This window comes from Coenobita brevimanus, chromosome 110 (assembly GCF_032717465.1).
Source record: "Coenobita brevimanus isolate Jiangsu-jjx chromosome 110, ASM3271746v2, whole genome shotgun sequence".
Classification (NCBI taxonomy): domain Eukaryota; kingdom Metazoa; phylum Arthropoda; class Malacostraca; order Decapoda; family Coenobitidae; genus Coenobita; species Coenobita brevimanus.
The window spans coordinates 45,669,907-45,692,297 of record NC_137063.1 but is presented as its reverse complement, the minus strand read 5'-3'; the positions used below and the strand labels follow the sequence as shown (position 1 = coordinate 45,692,297).

Below are 22,391 nucleotides of genomic sequence, written 5' to 3'. Positions count from 1 at the left end.
TTGTAACAAAAAGCAATCACTGGTGCCTGACTTGAGCATGATCAGTACAGGAAGAGGCCAAGCAGACTTGATGTATCTGTACAATACACATCCATCACATTCTCTGTCTTTTCATTTTTACTGTATATATATATATATATATATATATATATATATATATATATATATAAAATCCATTTTTATTTCAATCATGATTTTTTCACTGATTTAAATATGATTTAAATCATAGCCCTGAAGAGGCATCAGACTATTACCGGCTCAGTGCTATATCTACGAGATCATGACCAGTAGGGATCTGCAGAAAACCGACAAGATCCAGTTATGACCGAAGAAGGTCGAAAGGGGCAATGGGAAGTGTCAGGACTCCTAACGAGGTAAGGAACTGACTAACTACAGTAGGTAAGAGATTTGACAGAATCATCTAAAGTATTCTCGCAGATACCGATGTACGGCGGAACCTACAGGACCCAGACAACCAATCCTGGGTTGGAGAAATGAAACAGTAAGGACTAAGTGTTGGAATAAGAAAAAAACAAAGTCGTGTTGACAAGTTACCCACCTCCCTCAGGCTTGGCCTGCTGGCCATGTAAACAATGTTGATGTCCGACTGACAATATCTGATAGTGACCTCTGCTTTGAGGTTTTATGTAAATATTTAAAGAACATAAACTGATGGAGTTATTAATCTCATCGACGGTTAATTAAGTCAAGGCAAACATGTATATATATTAACAATTAGATTTTTTAATTGATAATTCATTCACTTAGATTTTCCATCCTACTTTACATTTTATCATGTTGAGTAGGTGGTATTATAGATTGAACGTAATACGTCGGTTATTTTTTCAGTGCATTTGTAAATAACCCAGCACCAGCTCATAGGCGTTTCCCGCCATCTTTGGAGCTGTGTTGACGTTTTGGTGTTTGTGTTTTGGGGATTGGTTGAGGTGCCTTCGATCGTCGTTATCGTTTGTGGCACTGAGCTCCAACATTTATTTAATATCGGATTGTCAAGTACATAGACGGAGGTATGCCTGGGGCTCGCCAGGAGTCACATAGAACCAGTCCAATTCAGCAGGCAAAACTGGTGAGGCGCCCAGGAAACTTTCAAAAAGTTATACTAAATTATATCCTCCTATATACATATTTCAAGATCGGACGGGTATGCCTTATGCAGACTAATCACAGTTTAGGTTTCTCGTATGATATGAATTCATGTATATCAGAAAACAGGTGTTTTGAACCGGTGAATTATTTTTCCTATTGGGCGACTGTTTGGCCGCAGCAGTATGTAATGAGCGAGGGAGGGAGGAATGGCAGGCTAAATATAATATTTACGATAGTTTTCCTCTTGTGTCTTTCCTAAGCTTGGTGTGTATATTTTCTTTCTCTTTTCCATCCACTAAAACGTGTATATAGGGTCTACCATGGTCTGTGTTAACTTCATCTCAAAATACAGTACTGCTGTAGTACCGTATTTGCTGTTTCTCTAACTTGGGCTGAATGGTGGTTGTGGCAGTGGTAATTGCACAGAATTGTACTTTATGTCTTAAATCATTTTTCTTGTCAGTTTTGGTTTCCTGTTTGCATTATCCAGGTTTTTGTGCAGAAATCTAATAACTACCATAATGGAGATCATTTGTTCCACCCTTATATTATGATAAATAATTTATAATCCATGGGAAGTTGGGGTTTTGAATGGGTGGACACGTAATTTGTGATCAAATTAAGGTGGAACTGACCTACTGTAGATTTCACCTACAAAAACAAGAACCTGACAAAAGGTAATATGAAATACATTGTATCACTTCTTTAGGCAGGAGAAAATCATCTCTGATATCTTACATCCTGTCCCAAAATCCTTCCTACTTTTTATCTTCCCAAAGACATGACAATGCAAGGGTTATATATAAGCTGTTTTATTGGGAGGGTGGAAATTCAAAGTAAAACAATAAAAAAGTTATTACCGGTAGGTAAAAAATTATTAATTTACATGATGTACGGTAGCTCAAATAACCATGATATAGCTAAAATAACCAGTGCAATTTTTTGCAATCTCTTGGTAACATATAGAGGAGAATAAAAAGAAGTGCTGAATGGTTAAAGTTCAAGTTGTTCATGGTAATTTTCCAGAAATGTGATTATTTAGCATATGAAAATAGTAAAGTGGTTTTATATATATATATATATATATATATAAACACCCACTGCAAATTGACTTAGGACCTACACGCAGAATTGCTATGGGAGAGTTGTCTGTCTTTGCTTTGTGTTTCCACCTCTACCAAGTGAATTTTTTGGGCAAGAAGCAACTGGCAACTCCTCTGGTGTTGGCGGGAGGTGGTGAAACACTCAGCACGTCAGTGCTTGCCCAGAAGTAAGTGTGGGAGTATATGTTCCTGTCACTCCAAGCTTGCAGCTCCCTCTTTTTTCGTATGCATTGCTGTTTGCCCTGTTATTTTTCTAGAGTTGAGTTGTCATGCCTGGAAAATACTGCTCTAGGGATGAGAGGGTCCGTATCGTTGCATGGAGGCAGGATAATGTCCCTATCAACATGATTTGTGAACGTACTGGACGCGCAAAGTCGACTGTCATGAAGATTATTGCTGCAGTGTGCAGCCTGCCACCTGATGTCGTACCAGAGCACAACCATGGCGGTGGAAAGAAAAGAATGACTTCTAGAAACACAGTTACACTTCTGAAGAGGGAAGTAATCAAGAATCCTCGACTGACAGCAGCAGAATTGAAGAGAATGCATCCCCAGCTGTTACAAGACGTCTCAATTCGAACTATCCAACACCGCTTGCAGAAGGAGCTGGGTTTGCCAAGCTGCACCGCAGCCAAGAAATCGCTTCTCACTGACCGCATGAAGAAGCAGAGCATTCAGTTTGTCAAGAAGTATGCACACTGGACATCTGATGAGTGGGGAAAAGTTATGTTTTCTGATGAAAGCACATTTCATGTGTTCCAGGTGCGTTCTGCCAAGGTTCGTCGCCCTGCTTCCCGTAGTCGATATGACCCTGCTTACACGGTGCCGACTGTTAAGCACCCATAATCAGTAATGGTATGGGGGTGTTTCTCAGGTGAAATGGGAAGGGGAGGCCTCTACTTTTGTCCTAGAACTTGATGATGAATGGTGGCCGGTACATTCAAGTTGTGAAAGATCATTTGTTAAACTTGTTTGCTATTCATGGGTTTGACTTTTTCATGCACAATTTATCTCCATGTCACAAGTCAAGAAAGGTGACAAAATGGCTTCAGGATAATCAGATTGAGGTCCTCAGCTGGCCTGGCAACAGTTCAGATCTAAATCCGATAGATCTCTGCTGGGCAGAGATGAAGAAAATCATGGCAGAGACGAAGACACCCAATCTGGACAACCTCAAGACTGAACTGACAAATGTTTGGTGCAAAGAAATATCCCTTTTTTACTTTAGAGATCTAAGTGATTCCATGCCAAAATGCATCCAACTTGTCCTGAAAAACAAGGGAAACATGATTTCATATTAATGAATGGCATTTCATGAACAAACATTGTGATATACTATGATTTCTGTGTTTTTTAACACCTTATGGGGGTAGGTCGTAAGTCAATTTGTGGTAGCTATATATATATATATATACCGGTATATATATGTGTGTGTGTGTGTGTGTAGGGTGCCTATACTGTACATCAGTTTATTATATACCATACATACTGGTCTATACAGTATATAAAAATAAATATACATATACCATATATGGTATATAAAATAGTGAAGTGGTTCATATTTGCCTGTATAGCCTACAATAGTAAAGTGGTTAACATATATAAAACAGTAAAGCGGCTGATATACGGTAAATATACCGGTATATGACACTTCAGCAAAGATGTAAACTTACTGCAGTGGTGAGAGTCCAGTTTGGATAGCTACATTTTATAAATTTGCTGACATGTCATATCAGATGTAATCAATCAAATGACACCATGGTACAATTGATGTTTTTTGTGGACATGAAGCAGAGCTAAGTATCAAATCCACCTAATTAGCCACTTTCAGACTTAAAACCACTTTTCACAGATTGCAGCATTAGGCAGTAGACTGGTGTCACTTTCACAATACTGTGAAGGTATGCCATTTGTTGCAGAATTCGCTGGGGAATCTGGATGCATCCTACAAAGAGCTTGATGACGTGTTCAAGAGAACTAAACAGGCCTTTCAAGCCTTCAGGTCGAAGAGTTTCTTTTTACCCGAGCCAGAGTTCATTAAGTCATTTACTGAATCGGTTAAACAGGTAAGTTTATTGTTTGTAAGTTTGTATGTTCATAAGTTTTATGCTGATAAAGAAAGGTGGTATAGTATTACTCCTAGTGAAACGGATTGCAAATACAGGCATTGTTACCAGTGAGATTTTGCATTTGATATTATCAGTTACACTTTTGCACAATTAAATGATCACAACATTCATTAGCTTTGTACTGTACAGCAAGATTTTAACCTGTATTTTGGGTAAAGACTAGAATATTGGGTGTTATTTTGGAATTATATGCCCAAGTACCTACTTCCAGCGACTGAAATTGATAAGTTCATTTAGTTTATCTAATTTTAAGCAATTTCTTTGTTAGAGTAAAACGGGTTATTTTTACCGTGAATGGTGGTTTTTGCTAAGAACAGACCACCACATATGGAATATTGACATTTTTATTGTTTAATCTACACATTATGCCCTGCTAAGATACTTATAATCATTTTTGTAAAAAAAAAAAAAAAAAAGCCCATGCCACAGATTTTTGAAAAGAAAGAAGTCTTGTGACGAAATTACCCTGCCCAGCGGGGTAATTTCGCCGTGCCCTATGAAAAAAAAAATCTTCCTGTCGTTAAACTGAAAAAAGAAATGTTTAATGGCCTTTATTGTTATAATGCCACACTACATGTAATACACAATTGATTAAAACTAGGATTAGGTAGCCTAGGCTACTATACAATAGGGCCTATGCCTTGTATTGGGCGAACTTTATGTCAATGGCATCCATCACTGATGGAGAAGTGGCTGGCACAGGTGGAATTTGGTCGGGGGGTCTCCTTTAGGACACTAATAACGTCCGACATTACTACACTTCACTCATCCACTCTCATTGGCCATTGGAGAGGTCAGCCACCTAAATTACTGGGACTGTCTAAAACACCTTGGCCTACAGCCTAACCTAGGCAACTGACAACAAAGGAGGGAAGAGAGATACACAGTATTATAGGCCAACACATGGAAATTTTTTGAGAAACTTGTAGCCTACCCAACCCCACAAACCAAGAAATCCTCTCCCACACAATTTATTGAACATGTGAAAGAAGAACACTTTCAACCTAAGCACCTGAAAGGATAAAAGCACTCTAACACAAGTAGGCCTGGCTAAAATAATTAGGCTACCATAATGGCAGCAGCAAGGCTGTCCTTGGTGCAGGACTTCACTTTCTTGCAAACATATTTACGCGGCATTTTCTTCTGCTTGCTGGGTGACTCGGGGTAGGCTACCATTCGAATTCACCTCAAAATATCAAATCATTTTTTACTGATTTGAAGCAGAGAGGAGAATGTTAAAATGGCCTGAAACAAGTAAATAATGGGTAACTAGATTTTTTTTTTTTTTTTCCTAGCTTTTATTGATACAATAAATGCTGAAAATTTTTGCTAAACAGTTTCATTTGTCAAACACCAGTTTTTCACACAATGGATCAAAACTTCACATGACCTTGTTAGGTCGGCATTTCTCTAAAACCTAAATCCAACAGAAGCCGAATCTGTGCAATAGTTTCGGAGTATAGGCCTTCTAATTGGAATTACCGGCATCATGGCAAAATTACCCCATTTTACCCTATACTATACATATCCATTGCAAATGCACTTTTTAATACAGTACTGTGTGCTTAGTAAATAAGGAGAGGGTGAGTTGTCCAGCTCATAATTCCTTAAGGATACTTTTTCTTTTTTATGATTAGGCTGCTGTTTCCATTTACTGTACTTAGTCTTATTGGGTCCTACAGGTGGAGGGTAAACTACAGGAGATGGGAAGCATCCTTAGTGCATTTGTGTCCCAGCACCCAGTCAGTACAAGTGTGGATGAAGCAACCCCAGATACAGCTGCTGCCTCTCACATACCAGGAACAGATGGAAAGGGTGAGGGGGAAATCGCATATATAGGTGATCATACACCACAGCAGACAGGTAAAAACAGAGATCATTTTCTTTGTAGACATCTGAATCCTGTGATTGTCCATAGGTAAGCAGTTTAAAAATTCAGTTGTTTTCTGTGTAGAAATCTAAGTCCTGTGGTTGTCCATTGGTGAACAGTGCAAAAACAGAATAGACCATTATCTGTGTTGACATCTGAGTCCCATAGTAGTAAGCAAATCAGAGATCATTTTCTGACTCCTGTGATAATCCTGTGGTAAGTAGTGGATTAATGTGTTCCAGCTGGGGCCTCTTAACCCAGTAGACCATCATTCATCTATCTGTTGATTGCCTTATCACCCAGTCATTGTAAATAGTTTTACAGCTAACTCCTCCATATAAGTGCTATGTTCCATTATTTTCTTTTGTTGTATAGGGGTTTTGTGTGTGTGTGTAGGCAAAAGCTCTGTGTCCTCCACTGAGGAAGATTTGTTGTTAAACAGTGTTTTGCTTGATTTTGTGCATTTAGGAATTAAATATTGTGGAGTATTTATCAGCATAATGAATATATATAGTTTAAAAAGGAAGACAGTAAGAAGATATTCATCCTAGGTAAGGTTTCTCAGACCTCTAGAACTATAGTTTCTTTGGTCCATAACTATGCCATAGTGCATACACTATTGTGCTGTATTTCACATGTACACACCATATATCCGTAGTACATCTCATAACCTATGGGACACACTAGTACACATTTATTACTTGTCGTACCCAGGTATAGTCTAGCAAAATAGGAATATACTGGTGCATATTTTTTCTTACCCATTCGCACCCCTTAATTCGTGCACACTGACACTTCATTGTAAGTGTTAGGCACTAAGGGTGGTTGAACACCACTTCATTGTTTCTTTTTCCTGAAGTAAAAGCATTGTATCCGTACATGCAAGTTTGTTGAGTATGCATGTTTTACAGTCTAACTATCCATCACACATTGGATAACAGCAGAGAGAGAGAAATGGTAGGGCACATCATATATGGATCACTGTGAGTCTGGTTAGCCCTCTCTGCCCAATTAGTGTACATTTGTGATTTTTTTTTCTTATTACCAACAGTTCACCTTATTCAAAATACCAGTATTTCTGGTTATGAAAAGATTAATGAAGGCTATATGTGGTTCCTGTGATTTGAAAAAAATATCCAAACATAAATAGCTAAAATCTTTGGTTTGTAGTAATAATGATATAAAATACATAACCGTAGTAAAGGTGTTGAGGAAGAGTAGGTAAGATGTGTTAGGTTACATATTACCAGCTGTGCATGCAACTCCTCTGTTATCCCATGCCATACACTGTTTTGTCTAGTGTAAAGTTTGCATACAACCCTTCTGTTCTCCCAGGCTTCACACTGTTTTGTCTGCTGAAACATGTAGTTCTGTGTGTGTGTGTGAGAGAGAGAGAGAGAGAGAGAGAGTCTTTGGTTGGTTGGAGAGTGGGATGTTTAGGAGAATTAAGATGGTGTGATGTCTGCATTGTGAAGCAGACTATATGATCTCATGTATTACTGTATAATAATTGCATATTTGTATCCTTGATAATTAGCGGTCAGTTATTGTAAAAAGTAATTAATTTATTGATGAAGCCATGCAGAGTACAAAATAATGTATTATATTTAAAAAAAAATAGGTAAGTAAATAAAGTTTACTACAATTTTTTTTTTTTTTTTTTTTTTTTTTTTTTTTTTTTTTTTTTCCCCAGTGTATTCTGTCATGAGGTCATGATCCTGAGTATACCTGTTGCATATGCTTTTGCATGTCTGTGGCATTTTTCTTTTATTATACAGATGTTGGTGTTCTGACTCTAGTTACCTGGGTGTGAACCTGATGGACTGCACACTGAAGTTGCCTTTCCCCTGCAGTCCTCTAGTTTGGGGAGATAAGATGTTGAAGGATGCTCATATGACTGGGCATCACAGCCTCTTGCAAAATCACTTTCCTCATCTCACCTTTATCACCTCTACAGTCCTGAAGAACAGTGGAGCAATCAGCAGCATCACCCCTCCGGCATCAGAGGCAGGAAATGACGATGATTGCAGCAGTACAGATAATGGATGGGTACGGAGCTCAGGGAATGGGACAGTGCAAGTTGATATAAGGAAACGAGGTAATAGTGGCCTACCATGCCCACCACAACCACAGAAGAGGTCTCGGAGGAATCTAATTGATGACTACCTGAAGAAAGATGTTAGTGAAAAGACAAAATCAGCCAAGGAAGAAGAGGAAGATGAGGAGTTTGAGGTGGAAAGCATTGTTGGTATGAAGAAAACACAGGTTGGTTTTTTTCCTTTCAATTGTGATGTATTTTTTACAGGTACCATTTGACAGGTATCTTAACCCCTTCGTACACGATGACGCATTAGTCGTCATTAGGGTCAGGCTGCCAAAATACGCTTTGACGCTTTTGGCATCATTAAAGCAAAAAAAATCTTCACCAGAAAATAAGTTTTTGGCCGATCTGCGTCATTTTTAGAGGCGTCATAGCTTGCCCAGCACTCGTCAAAAGTAATGAGTTGGCAACTGTGGATCCCGATACCGGTGAGGGAGTGGACAGGTTTTTCAGTACCAAATGAGCTGTGAGTAGGGAAGGTACTGTGCGGTTTTGTCCCTTTAAATTTTCATTCTTACCCCCATCCCGGCCATGCAACATATTTCACTATACCAATAGTGCTTATGTATGGTTTTTGGGCACTGTTGTGATTAGATTTGGTGTTTGCAATAGGAATTTGGTGTTTGTGAAGCATTTCTGGTCGTTATCAGCCGTTGGCCCAACGAAGATAGTGCTACTGTTTCTAATCAAATGTGAGTATTCAACTATAAAAATAGTGATGGTGAATCATGTGACTCTAGTGTACAAGGAATTGGTGAAATACGTGCAGTAGCTTAGAGGGAGGCAGGAAACTGCCCTATAGTCACGACACAGTGTGGGTACACTGTAGTTTTTTGCATTTTCCTTGAAAACTATGAGGCATAGGAGAACCATGGTGGTCTCAATGAAATTCTGCATAGGATGATAAAGTATAAACATAACACTGCTTAGAAAAGTTTTTCACCAGAGCTCTCCAAATAAAAAATCTGTTGTCTGTTGGAAATGGGTTTTATTTTTTTGCTTATTACTCGAACATCATAACTTGTATCAAAATGCAACCTCCCCCATTCAAAAGCTAATAAAATTGTCTTTCCAGTGATGTATAACATGTTGATATTGATTAGTAAACATTCGAGTTATGATGTTGGGAAGTGAGATGTATGTTCCCGAATGTTTATTCACACGGCCCCAATTTACGTATAGTGTGTTTTTGTGTGTGTGTGTGTTTTTTTTTTTTTTTTTTTTTCCCCCCCGTGTAGAACAAACAAAGATGAATAGGAATATGTGGATTTTGTGGCAGAATAATTATGTTTGGGTAGTGAAAATAAGCCGAAGATACACTTTTTTGGAGCATGTGGCAAGCGGGGGGGAGGGGAGAAAAGCTGATGTGTTGTGGAACACAAAATTAACTTACATGCATGCGAAGGGGTTAAATTATTACCAGCATGTGTAGGACCTTATTTCCAGAACTGTTTGTATTTTAGGAGCTACTACCTGTAGATTTAAATCCCACTATTCTCGCCAGATGTCATCAATCTGGATGAATTTTGATATTACATGATCAGTTATTGGAAGCATGGTTGAAAGTCCCAGATATGGTTGTATGCCGTGACAGAATGTTTGTACTGTAGGTTGGAGATGGATGGCTACCTTCAACCCTGGGAGGCAGTACCATGAGAGTGAAATTTAGCAGCAAGTTTTGTAACTAGTCACATAATCATAGGAAGGTTTTGGCGATGTTCAAAATCGGGATATTTTGACTGTCTTGACAGTGCATGTTGATTCTTGGGCTAATGCTGTTTTCATGAGCACTGAACTCAGTATAAAACTGAATCTTGATCAAAATTAATCAGGCTTAATCCCTGTTGCTCCTGAAGTATTTTGACTGATAATGATGATCATGACTTTATACTGACTTCTCCATATTGTAAACACACCAGAGTGTTGGCTTCTACATATGAAATATTACCTCCTGTGGTGAAGTAAAATGGTTCATTGGGCTTTAGCATAATGTTGGTGGTAAGGATGGCAGAGTCAACTTGACTTGATATTGTGAAGTGAAACATGTAACCTTACAATCAGCAAATTTTCCTCTTTTTTTCCTTTTTTTCTCTCCTTCCCCCCCCCCCCAGTACTGTTGTAAGAATTGGTCAAAACTGATCTTGTCTTATAATTCTCTCCAAAACCTGCCTCATCACTCTTAGCAGAAAGTATTTATCCTCTAGTTAATAGTGTTAAGAGTCCAAGCTAAGACTCTCACATTGATACAGATCTTATATAGATGTAGTAGAGAGGAGAGAGTGAACGTAATGGAGATGAGGTGTTTGAGAAGTACATGTGGAGTGACGCTTATGGGTAGAGTGAGAAGAGATGAAGTGTGAAGACGAACTGGAGTTATGCAAGAGATGGCTGATCAAGATGAGCAGAGAGTGTTGCGGTGGTTTGGGCATGTGGAGAAAATGGATGAAGAGAGATTGGTGAAAAAGATAACTGGATCTGATAATAGAGGTGTAAGGCTGAGAGGAAGACCACAAATAGGATGGATGGACAGTGTGAAGAGACCGTTTGATGTGAGAGGGCTGTCTGAAGAGCAAGGAAGAGTGGCTGTGCATGATTGGGATGAATGGAGAGAAACTGTAAAGGCATAAATGGTGATGCGGCCCTGATGGGATGTTCTCCCCCATCTGGTCTGATCAGGTCAGGTGCAGGGAAGGGGATGGGTGTATTATGATGTGGCAGGGGTAAACCAGCTCAGCTGTCAGGCCCTGCTTTGGAATTCACTGGATTGCACTGCACAGTTGACCCTCGTGCAGTGAGGAGCTGTCCCTTCACCCCTTAGAGACTAAGATACGAGTAAATATGCATGTGTGGATGTGTATTTTGGTGAGTGTGTCATCCTGTCTTGGTTACCCCCCTTTAGAGGGGAAACAGCCTAGGTATATAGATGGATTTATTTATTTCTTGTGGTAGGTGGGGGTGCTCACCATCCACTTACTTGATGTAGTGCTGCTTTCAGGTGTCTGCCCTTTCCTTTCTGCCATCCTTCTTTCCTTCCATCCTCTTCTGTCTTTCTTTCCTTCATTCTTTCCTCGTCCTTCTGCCTACAGGTGACGTTCCACTCCCTCTTCTGTCTTTCTTTCCTTCATTCTTTCCTCTTCGTTCTGCCTGTGGGTGACTCTACACTGAATGACAACCCAAATGATTTCCCGTACACCAAGAAACCATTCACTATGCTGGGTGGTAACCATATAACCAGATTTTGGTGCCTGGAGGTTTAGTTGGTAATTATGGTGCTCCAATCAGACTGAGCTGAAGGTTTATATCCAAGGGGTGATTGGGGTTTATTGCTCATGTAATGCCACTCAGGGATGAGTGAGGCTGGTCACTCTCATCTTAACTGTCAGGACCAACTTGCTTAGCCCCGGACTTCTTTGCGTCTCATGGGGCAACGTAGGATTGGATGATGGATGGATGGATTTATTTATTTATTTGTTTATTTTTGTTTATTTGTTATTTTTTTGGAGCTTCCAGCAACTGTTGGAAGTATTCAGTTGGTTTTGGCATTTGGTTTAGTTTTCTGCCCATGGAAAGCATTACCTGCACCATGGCAAACCCCAGTATGGGGAATTTTACGCGAGGAAGCATGGTGTCCTTTTTAAGTACCGGTATTTACTGTTTGTATCTTTTTATGTATTAACCAAAAATACATTAAAGAACTGGTAGGCTGCAGGCCAAGGAGCACTGATCACTTATATATAGCATATGGTACATATGTCTGATATGTATAGATAACTGGAACACCGTAGTTTTGAGATGATAGTGAAAAGTTTGAAAATGTAAGGGATGAGAGTGGAAGAGCACTGACAAATGAAAGAAAATAAGGAGCATATGGAAAGAATATGCAGTAAAAGCTCGATTAACTGCAGTGCATGGGGATTCTTCCATTCCGGATGTAGATTTTTCTGGATAATTGAATGTTACTCTTAGAAATCTTCTGGGAGGTCAAACAAATGAAATAGTACCAAACTTGGGACTTTATTTCATAAAATACATTATTCAGTATTAGATACAGTACAGGTACACTCACTCTCAACAATATCTTCCCAGGGGTGCCCCCTTCCTACCTCAGAATACCCAGGGTAGAGGAGAGGGGGGAATGAAACGAGCTCCACCCGCCACTACCCCAGCTCCCGACCATCCTCCATACCCCTACCCAACCCTCCGCCCCACCCGTCATTCTTAACTAGCAGTTACATCTCAAGCTGATTTCTTGCTTAACACTCCTGGTCCCACTACTAATACAAACAAAGAACATTAAGATATGTTAAAAGAATATAACTATCAACATGTTGCAGCAAGAAATTAATGCAGTATGACATTGACAGTAAAACAAAAACGTTAACAATGGCCACCTCAGACCTCCTGTGTTGGGTGCACTGCTTTGCACACACACACACACACACACACACACTGAAAGACAGACATAAACACACCCAAACACGCAGGCATAGACACGGACGCATGCAAACACCCAACACATGAGGTCAGGGATGGCTGTTGTTAACGTTTTGTTTTATTGTCAACGTTATAATGCATTAATTTCCTGCTGCAGTATGTTCATAGTCATATTATATACTTTTTACATAACATACAGTCGTTCTATTTTATGAAGGCAGTTTGGGTGGTGCGATTTGGGACCTCACACTGTTAGCTCTGTTGTCACATCGCCGCCGACACGTGTAATTATTTGTGTTCACCTCTCTCTCTCTGTCACTCTCCTATTTTAAGCTAGTAACTACTTATAAATGAATTTTAAACACTCTGTATAGATGTAATTCAATAATAAAGCTATAGTATAGTATAAATCTCATTAGACTTGTCAGCGTTACTTTTGCGACGTTGTCAGGTGGTGACATGAGGGATAGCCCTGCGTGAGCGGGTCATACTCGGTCAGTCTCCCGCCATGGAAGCTATTAAAAAAAAAACGCACCTATAGACTTTTACCTTAGGGGTGGTGTTGAAAAAAAGTCGAAAACAAGAGAGAAAATAAAGAAAATAAAATTAGTAAAGTTAATATAAATATGAGAGAGAGAGAGCACGTGTGTGGCGACGATGTGACAACAGAGCTAACAGACTGAGGTCCCAGAGCGCCCCACCCAAACTGCCTTCATAAAATAGAACGACTGTAGTGTTTTATATTTGTGTATTAGTAATGTGACTATAAGTGTAAAGTATGAGGTTAGCTTGAGATGTAACTGCCAGTTAAGAATGATGAGTGGGGGGCTGGGAGGGGTAGGGTTATAGGGGAGGGTTGGGAGCTGGGGTAGAGGCAGGTGAAACTTGTTTCAGCTCCCCCTCCTGTCTTCCCTGGGTACAGTATATGGGAAAAATTTAGCATATGTTACAGGCCAAAATAATTTTGAAAACTTAGCTGTGTACATTACGTTATCCTGTACTGTACAGAACTTATCAAGAACTGTAGGGGGACGACTAGTATCGGGAATATTTTCGACCCCATACCAGATCGAATTTGCGTTCCAGTTATATGGATGTGCCGATGGATCAGATGCCAGTTAATCGAGCTTTTACTGTATTGAGAGGCTGATGAATGGAAATGGAGATATCATAGTGGTAGTAAACATGATTGGTTTTGATGTACCTATTGAGAAGGAAGTTGGTGCCTGGAAATGTGCTTGTTTTTCATAGGTCAATAGAAGCATCATAGATAACCATGATTTTTTTTTTTTTTTTTTTTTTTTTTTTTTAGACAGACAGGCAGACCTGGTAAAACCATAACCACATTCCACCTTCAGTGGCATAGGTAGCAGTACCCCAGAGTTAACTTTTCAGCCTTTTTGTCTATGTGTATAAACATCATTGTCATTGTCCAAATTTCCAAAGTCTCAGGTATAGTCTTACCAAGATTCTTCATTCTTAACCCCTTCAGTATAAGGATGTACTATACTTTGTATTTCAGTGTTGCTAGCTCCAGGCAATTTTGTTTGGCTAAGAAGACCTCATGGGTTAAAGAGGTTTGGTTTAGTCCAAAAAACATGACCCCAGGAACCTAACTTTGAGCATATTTCAGAAATCCAACTTCCACTATTTTTTAAGAACTTTTAGTTTTGTTTCATGTTTCAAGAATGTGACTCTTAGTTTTATTTCAGGATCATAACCTTGTGCATATTTCCAGAACCTAATGTTGAGTGTATTTGCAGGGTCAGGCATGGTACTTAGTTAAGTGGAAGGGATACGAGTCAAAGGAAAACACCTGGGAGCCTCCATCCAACCTAACTGGCTGTGAAGAACTGCTGTTCGAGTTTTACAAGGATAGATTAAAAGAGCGAGAAAACACAGATACCGATGAGTGAGACATTCTCTTTTCAGTTTAGCTTTGAACTAAGGTCTACACTTACACTGGTATCAGTCCTCCACTAAGATCCTTGGAGTGACATACTTTCAAGGACCACATACAAAACATCAAGAGGTGGTGCACCTCCAGACTCAATGCAGTCAGGGCAAATACAGGTTTAGACTTTGGGCAACAAAAAGAAACACTCCACCATATCACACACAAAACATTAGATCAGTGATGTCCTCTGCCTCCATGCTATAGGCTCATATCCTATATAGTACTCACCACAACACTTTGCAAACCATACAGGATGCATCACCACTATGCATCATCACTGGCAACACCAATAGTGCTACACTTTGAAACAAAACCCCTCCCTGTCAGAGACTGCTGTGATATGAGAGGCACACAGTCCAATGTAGCAGCCTGTGCCAGTACACAACTCCCCTGTCATTATGTAACAGAGATGCATCACACCTGGGCATATAAAACAGTCGCCACACAAACATTATCAACCCAGAGCTACAATACATCTACTCCAGACATTCCAGCACAAGCAGTGAAGAAACATCTACCTTCTGTTCTCACTTATGTGCAGGGCAATACAGCACCTCAATCAGAATGCTGTAATACAAGCCCCCCTCCTGTCGTCCACCCACTGAAGGTGTCTTTAAGTACTGTAGATATGATCAAGTACATCTAGCTAGGCTTAGATCAGGACATCACCCAGCCGTCAGTTACCACCTTAAATTTGGGTTAGGTGAAGGCACAGATAACATGTGTCCTGCTTGTAGATTAGGCCCACATAACATACTCATAATAGAGCACTGCACAGCATATGCCATACTAAGATGCAGACACAACATCAACAGTGTAAGGAATCTATGGGAGAACCCCATAGAGGCCGTTGCTTACATGCAGTTACTGGGTCTGCTTGAACAGACAGACCTGGACTGAGCAACAGCAACAAGTACAACAACTGGTATCAGTTTATTAACTTTGTTGATTTACTAAGGTTTTACAGTGCTTACTGGCTGAGTTATCTTACTTGGATAGTTTATTTATCAATAAAAAATTGTAGGCAAATTGTACATGACAAATATGCTCTCCCTCCCCATCTGAATGACAATCATTTCTCATTGTAGTCCAAACAGCCACTTACATTTCATGCTGAACAATCATTATGTCTCATTGTATCCTAAACAGTCACTAACAATTTATTAAAAAAAAAAAAAAAAAAAAAAAAAATCATTGTAGTATTAGTAGCTAAATACTTGCCAGCTTGAACAAATGCATTTTCATATTACAGCATGAACAACCAAGCACTACCCATTGACCATGAAAATAAAGACATACTTTATCGTGCCTTCCACGTCCACACCACACCCACAGAGGAGGAGATGAATACAGGTGTTGGCCATTTGGTGTCTGCCAAACCACCGCCATTGAAGACAGGGAAGGAGGTGGAGGAATTGATTGAGAAGGCTTTGGTTACAAGAAAAGTAAGTACCTGGGAATTGTTGATACTAAGTCCTGGTTTGTTCCCACAGTTCATAATTTAATCAGTGAGGATACAGTGAAAAACTGTCAGTTGAAGATAATTAATGTTATTGTCTCCTGTCCCTGTGAATAGTATGTAATTTTCCACTGTTCTAGGGGTACTAGAAACAACGGTACCCACATATTGGTGGTGACTTTAATGTATGAATACTGCCTTGTCATGATGAGGCATGATTTGTTTCTGTGACAGCCCGCTGGCATAATAATCAGACTGCAAACCTCCTGGGCAAACATGTTTGGTTGGCTGTCTTGAAATTTAAATGGAGAAGGAAATACCAAACAAACAGGGACTTTTTCATCCCCAACTTTCTCGTTGCTCATTCCGTCACCTGTGTGGGCATGCTGTCAGATGCATTTTCCCAGTTTACAAAAATTAGGTGGCATTCTCTATATCTATGAAACATCTGTGCTTGCCTGGGTATATAAATAGCCTGTGTGGTGCCCTTAATCAGCGTATATCCAAGTTGTATCTCATCAGCACTCTTTCTCCATTTCATGCTCCCTCATATCCCCTCAAAAATTTCCTTCTTTGGTTGCAAAATTTTAGACCTCTTTAGTTGCCATGCTCAAGTGCATAGTCAGTGCTGTGTGTTATAGGAAGATGAGGGAGGAGATGATTGAGGCCGCAGAGGAAGTAAGTGATAAGAGAGAATATAAATTCTATCCATCATTCAATCCTGTGTCGCCCCATAAGGAATATAGGAACCCGGGGCTAGACAAGTTAGTCCTGACATTTAAGATGAACGTGACCAGCCTCACTCATCCCTGAGTGGCATTACGTGAGCAATAAACTCCAACCATCCCTTGAATATAAACCCACACAGGCTCAATCCGATTAGAGCACCTTAATTACCCACAAACCACTAGGTGCCATAATTTGGTTATATGGTTACCACCAAGCATAGTAAATGGTTTCCTGGTGTACAGGAAACCATTTGGCTCGTCACTCATTGTAGAGTTACCCATAGGCAGAAGGAAGAGGAAAGAGTGAAGGAAAGAAGACAGAAGAGGGAGTGTAAAGTCACTCATAGGCAGAAGAAAGAGGAAAGAGTGAAGGAAAGAAAGACAGAAGAGGAAGGATGGAAGGGAGGAAAGGGCAGACATCCAAAGCAGCACTACATAAGCCTCTACTTAGTTGAGCTGGGGTGTTAGACTTATATATAATCCCAGTAAAAATGAAAGAAAAGCATTTGGGAGGCAAATGCTAATTGCCTGCCAAAATATGCTGTCAGCCAAGCCCATGATTTTGGCCATATCTTGATACCCGGAAGGTTTCATGTTGATAGCACATTTCATTCATGAGGTATAATGGTGCTGAAGGCGGGCAATAAAAACTAATTGACTTTTTGCAGCCATTTTGGTGACCTTGACCCCCAGTGCCTATTTTCGAACTCAGTCAAGATTTCAGCCGTATCTTGATACCTGGAAGGTTTCATGTTGCTAGCTCAAGCCGTTCATGAGCTACAGCCATGCTAAAAGGCGGGTGGTAAAAGTTAGTTGACCTTTGGCAGCCATTTGTATGACCTTGACCTTAACCCTGAGTGCTCATTTTCAAACTCGGCGAAGATTTTGGCCATATTTTGATGCCCTGGAGGTTTCATGTTGATAGTTCAACTACTTCATGAGATATAATGGGAACACACACATGCACAGAGGTGGGCAAAAACATTATCGCTTCGCCTTGTAAAGGCAGGCAATAATAAAGGTTCTACTTAGTTGAGCTGAGATGTTCAGCTTATTATTGGAGAAAGATGTCTTTGAAAGAAAATGCTGTTGAGAAATATATTTAGGATGGTTAGAATATAAAGAAGTAAGGAATATATAGGTGCAGAGAAAAAGTCAAAAGGACTAAGAGGGAGAGAGAGAGAGAGAGAGATTTTGTGAAGGAACCTGTGGTGAGGATGTAAATTATAGGCAGCATTTATGATAATCTGATAGAGAGGAATACTGAAGTGGGAATTTAGGAAAATTTTGAAATGTGACTGGAGAAGTGATAGATGAGGATTAAGAGAAGTTTAAGATGGAGGGGATACTTTAGTTAAAGAAGAAGAAGAAATAGAAATAGGATAAAGCCACTGAAAGAAATACCCTCGGTAGGTATAAAGAATCCAAAACTAGTTGAGCCAACTGGAGAATAATAGGAGTGATAGGAATGAAGAAATGGTAAAGTTCTTGGACAAGTTATGCCCATGTAACTGAAAATGGCAGAAGCAGATTATGCATCAGAACTCACTGTAGTGCAGTAGATCTTCCATGTATGTGGGTAAAATGTTAACCAAGGGATCAGCACACTTGAAATACGTGTGCTTAGAGATCTGTAACTCGTTTATAAGAGTCTAATGTGTTAACCAGTCCTCGGGCCAGACCCCAGTTTCCTTATTGAAAATCTTCTCTGACCCTGCTTTAGTACAGATATGCTTTCTAACGGCATAGATTATTGTATCAAGGCAAAGCAAACAAAAGACAATGACATTAAAGGTTTGAGAGATTAAAAATTGGGAAAAAACTAACCACATGGGTGGTTTCAGCAATCAGGGACAGTATGTGAGTGGCAAGGCACACTTCCCCCCCCCCCCACGCATGCATGTGGCATCCCTAGTACTGCTTTTTTTGTCTGTGCACTGGGAGTTTGTGTGTCATGATAGATCTCTCCTAAGCTTAAAAAAATTTATCTGGCAGTATCTGGTAGTCAGTGGTACCCATCATCATCTCACTTGATGTAATGCTGTCTACTTCTTCCTTCATCTTTATCATTCTTTTCCTTTGTCTGCCCTCTTCTCTTCCTATTTCATCCATCTTTCCTGTCACTTTTTTTTTTTTTTTTTTTTTTTTTTTTTTTTTTTTTCATGTGGCTTTACATTGAATGACAAGCTAATTGGTTTCCTGTAAACCAGGAAACCATTTGCAGTGCTGGGTGGTAACCTTATAACCAACTCATACGTGTTCCCTACGTGTCAGCATGTGGATTAGTGGAGGGCAAGTGTCCTTCCCTGTAAAACAACTAACTCAGTGTCAAACGGTCACCCCATAAGGGAGTATGGCATCTGTCTATAGATAGATAGATAGATAGTATCTGTCTATAGTCAAATGCCATAATCCCGTAAGGGGTGACTGTTTGTCTTTGAATTAGCTGTTTTACAGGGAGGGGCACTAACCATTCACCAACCCACTTGTTGACATGTAGGGAGCATGTCTGGGTTGGTTATATGGTTACTAACCCAGCGTTGTAAATGGTTTCCCAGCATACAGGATAGGGTTGCCGAGTTGGAGTCAGAGTCATGGAGTCGTCCGTTTTTGGTTGGAGTCAGTAATATTCCCACGTCTCCAACTCCGTGCTTTTTGGTTCTGAAGTGGTATCAATCATATCTTTTCAGAACTATATTCCGTTTGTTATACAACTATGTATAATGGTGTATTTGTTATTATGCAGGCACTATAAGTAGAGAATTTAAAATGAAGATTTAAGAATTGCATCTATCAAAATTCATGAATATCAGTGGTAGGTGGAGGTTGCTCACCATCCACCCACTTGATGTAGTGCTGCTCTTGGGTGACTGCCCTTTCCTCTCTTCCTTCCTTCATTCCTTCCATCCTCTTCTGTCTTTTTTCCTTCTTTTTTTCTTCATCTTTATGCCTACGGGTGACTCCACATTCCTTTTTCTGTCTTTGTTTCTTTCATTCTTTCTTCTTCCTTCTGCCTGTGGGTGGCTCTACACTGAGTGACAAGGCAAGTGGTTTCCTGTACACCAGGAAACCATTTACTCTGCTGGGTAGTAACCATACAACCAAATTATTATGCCTGGTGGTTGAGTGGGTAATTAAGGCGCTCTAGTTGCATTGAGCTTGTGCAGATTTATATCCAAGGGGTGGTTGGGGTTTATTGCCCACATAATGCCATGCAGGGATGAGTGAGGCTGGTTTTAAATGTCAGAACCAACTTGCCTAGCCTTGGGCTCCTAAACTCCTCGTGGGGCAACACAGGATTAGATGATGATGATGATGATGATGATGATGATATTCATTTAACTCCATCAAGTCCTTGTGCGATATTATTAGTAGAGTACAATACTTTTACACAGTGAACAGGTTTATGGGTGATGGACGAGTTTGTTTACTGTGAATTTGTTTACTGTGAACAACATATCTCATGAGAAAAATAGCATATGGGCGGCACTGCTCCCTCAGAGTCCACTTTTTGAGCCATAGAGATGTACTAAAGGGCACATTTCAAACACCTACAGTACAGTGTGTCTAGGCATCTTGAAATTATCTAACCTTGAATTTGGCTGTCTGTTGTATTGTTTGTTTTTTTTGTGGAGAGAACAGTTTGCAGTCTCCTGGCCTTTGATTTATTCTTCCTTGCATTAAAAAAAAAATTAAAAAAAAACAAAAAAACAAATACATGGTTATTTACCTTAAATGGAGCAGATGGTAGTTCTGATTGGCTTGAATACAGGTGGTTTGGAGAAAGGGAGATATACTTAGGGTGTCCCCGCCACATCACCTTCCACTCCTTCATTCCCATCACCAGTCACCCTCATCACTTGACCGAACCACCTCCCCACGTGCCTTTGCCTCATTCACCTCTCCCATAAAACCTTCAAAGTACAAAGATGACACCACTGACATCACATCATCATTGTCTTCCCTAGGAAGTGTAGCAGGCGATGTAGAGGCAACTGGCTCCTGTCATTCCTGAGTTCAGTAGTAGCATGTGAAGAGTGTTTGTCTTCTTCTGTTGACTTGCATATTATGCCTTTCAGTGTAATACCAAAAAGTGGTTTCTACCCCACTGAGATGCATATCTTCTTTCTTTGTGGTGGAGCTATTGTACAGGTATGAGACAGGCAGGGGACCTTGAAAATCACCATGTTCACAGTAAACAACTGCTAGCAGCAGAGAACGACTGTGGGTGGGAAGAGAGAAGACTGGTACCCAAATAATGTAGATGACCGGCCAGGAGCTTCTGCGGTTCCTGTGTCATGGCTGATGTTATGGAGGTGCTCTACTGAGGGGGAGGGGGTTCTTCAACATGGGAGAAGGCAGTTATGGCCTACTCTTTCCCCTGATTTCGTTCACTCGGGGTTTAATTCATTCATTGTGGTTTTATGTACCTGATTACCCCCTGCTTGTTCACTAGGCAAATCGTTTACTCTGAATACGTTCACTGTATATTCTTAAGTTAGAGGCAGAGCCATACATGTAAAATTTCTGGAGTCAGAGTCGGAAAATATTATAACTGACTCCACAACCCTGATACAGGAAACCATTTGGCTTTTCACTCAATGTAAAGCCACCTGAAAAGGAAAGAACAGTAATAAAAAGTGACAGGAAAGATGGGGAGAAATTAGAAGAGAGGAAAGCATACATAAACAGTGGTAAAGGTGAAGGAAGAAATAAGTAGCACTACATCAAGTGTGGATGATAGTCGACACCACCTACCAGTACCAAGACTAAGAAATTTAAAGCTGCTGAAAGAGTTACTGGAGATTGTTTTTAATCTCTTCATTGTTAGGAATCTCTGTTAAGCTGACGATTTTTCTGGCAATAGAAAGACTAAAATAAAAGCTCCTCAAACTGCAGAGGTTAGCATAAGACGATGTACAGATACTGCATATTTCTTCCTCTTTAATAATTTTCATTGTCTGTTTCAGAAAAACAAGTACCACGAAGTGTTGAGGGTTATTATGAACGACCGTGTAATGAAAGAGGCAAGTGAACAGCGGAAAGTTCAGCTGGCTATGCTGCGCACATGGGAACGTCACATAAACTCCATTTGTTCTGATTCCGCTCGGCTGGTGGTGGAGAACAATGCAGACCTTGCCTTTCCACCCTCAGATTTTCAGTACATTAACATGAGTCTTGTATGTATTGGTTTAATTTTTATCTGTTGAACCAGACAAGAGCTTGGTAGACTAGTGCAAAGTTTTGTAGATGTCTGTGAGCCTTGTGCCTTGAAAGTAAATGTAGAAAAGAGTAAAGTGATGGTTATTGAGAGAGAAGGTGACTATCAGAGTGATGTTACAGTGAATGGAGAGAGACTGGAATAGGTGAGAGTTCAAATACCTGGGTATGGTGGTAGGAAAGAGAGGAAAATGTGCAAAAGAAGTGGAAAGTAGAGTGACGCAATGAAGGAATGTAGCTGGTGCTATGAAGGCCTTGATAAAAAACAGGCTTGAGTGTTGCAG

At 40.0% G+C, this 22,391-nt stretch overlaps 1 protein-coding gene across 1 annotated transcript in view; it reads left to right on the top strand.

Annotated features, from left to right (window-relative positions):
• Window positions 1–945: 945 nt before the first annotated feature.
• Window positions 946–22,391, top strand: part of Su(var)3-9 (Suppressor of variegation 3-9) — a 35,744-nt gene continuing 14,298 nt past the window's right edge. The window contains exons 1-7 of the mRNA XM_080286199.1: window positions 946–1,087; window positions 4,129–4,275; window positions 6,021–6,153; window positions 8,166–8,473; window positions 14,507–14,655; window positions 15,953–16,145; window positions 21,858–22,067. Of these exons, the coding sequence (XP_080142325.1) occupies window positions 1,031–1,087; window positions 4,129–4,275; window positions 6,021–6,153; window positions 8,166–8,473; window positions 14,507–14,655; window positions 15,953–16,145; window positions 21,858–22,067 (1,197 nt within the window). The 5' untranslated portion in view covers window positions 946–1,030. The remainder of the gene's footprint in view (window positions 1,088–4,128; window positions 4,276–6,020; window positions 6,154–8,165; window positions 8,474–14,506; window positions 14,656–15,952; window positions 16,146–21,857; window positions 22,068–22,391) is intronic.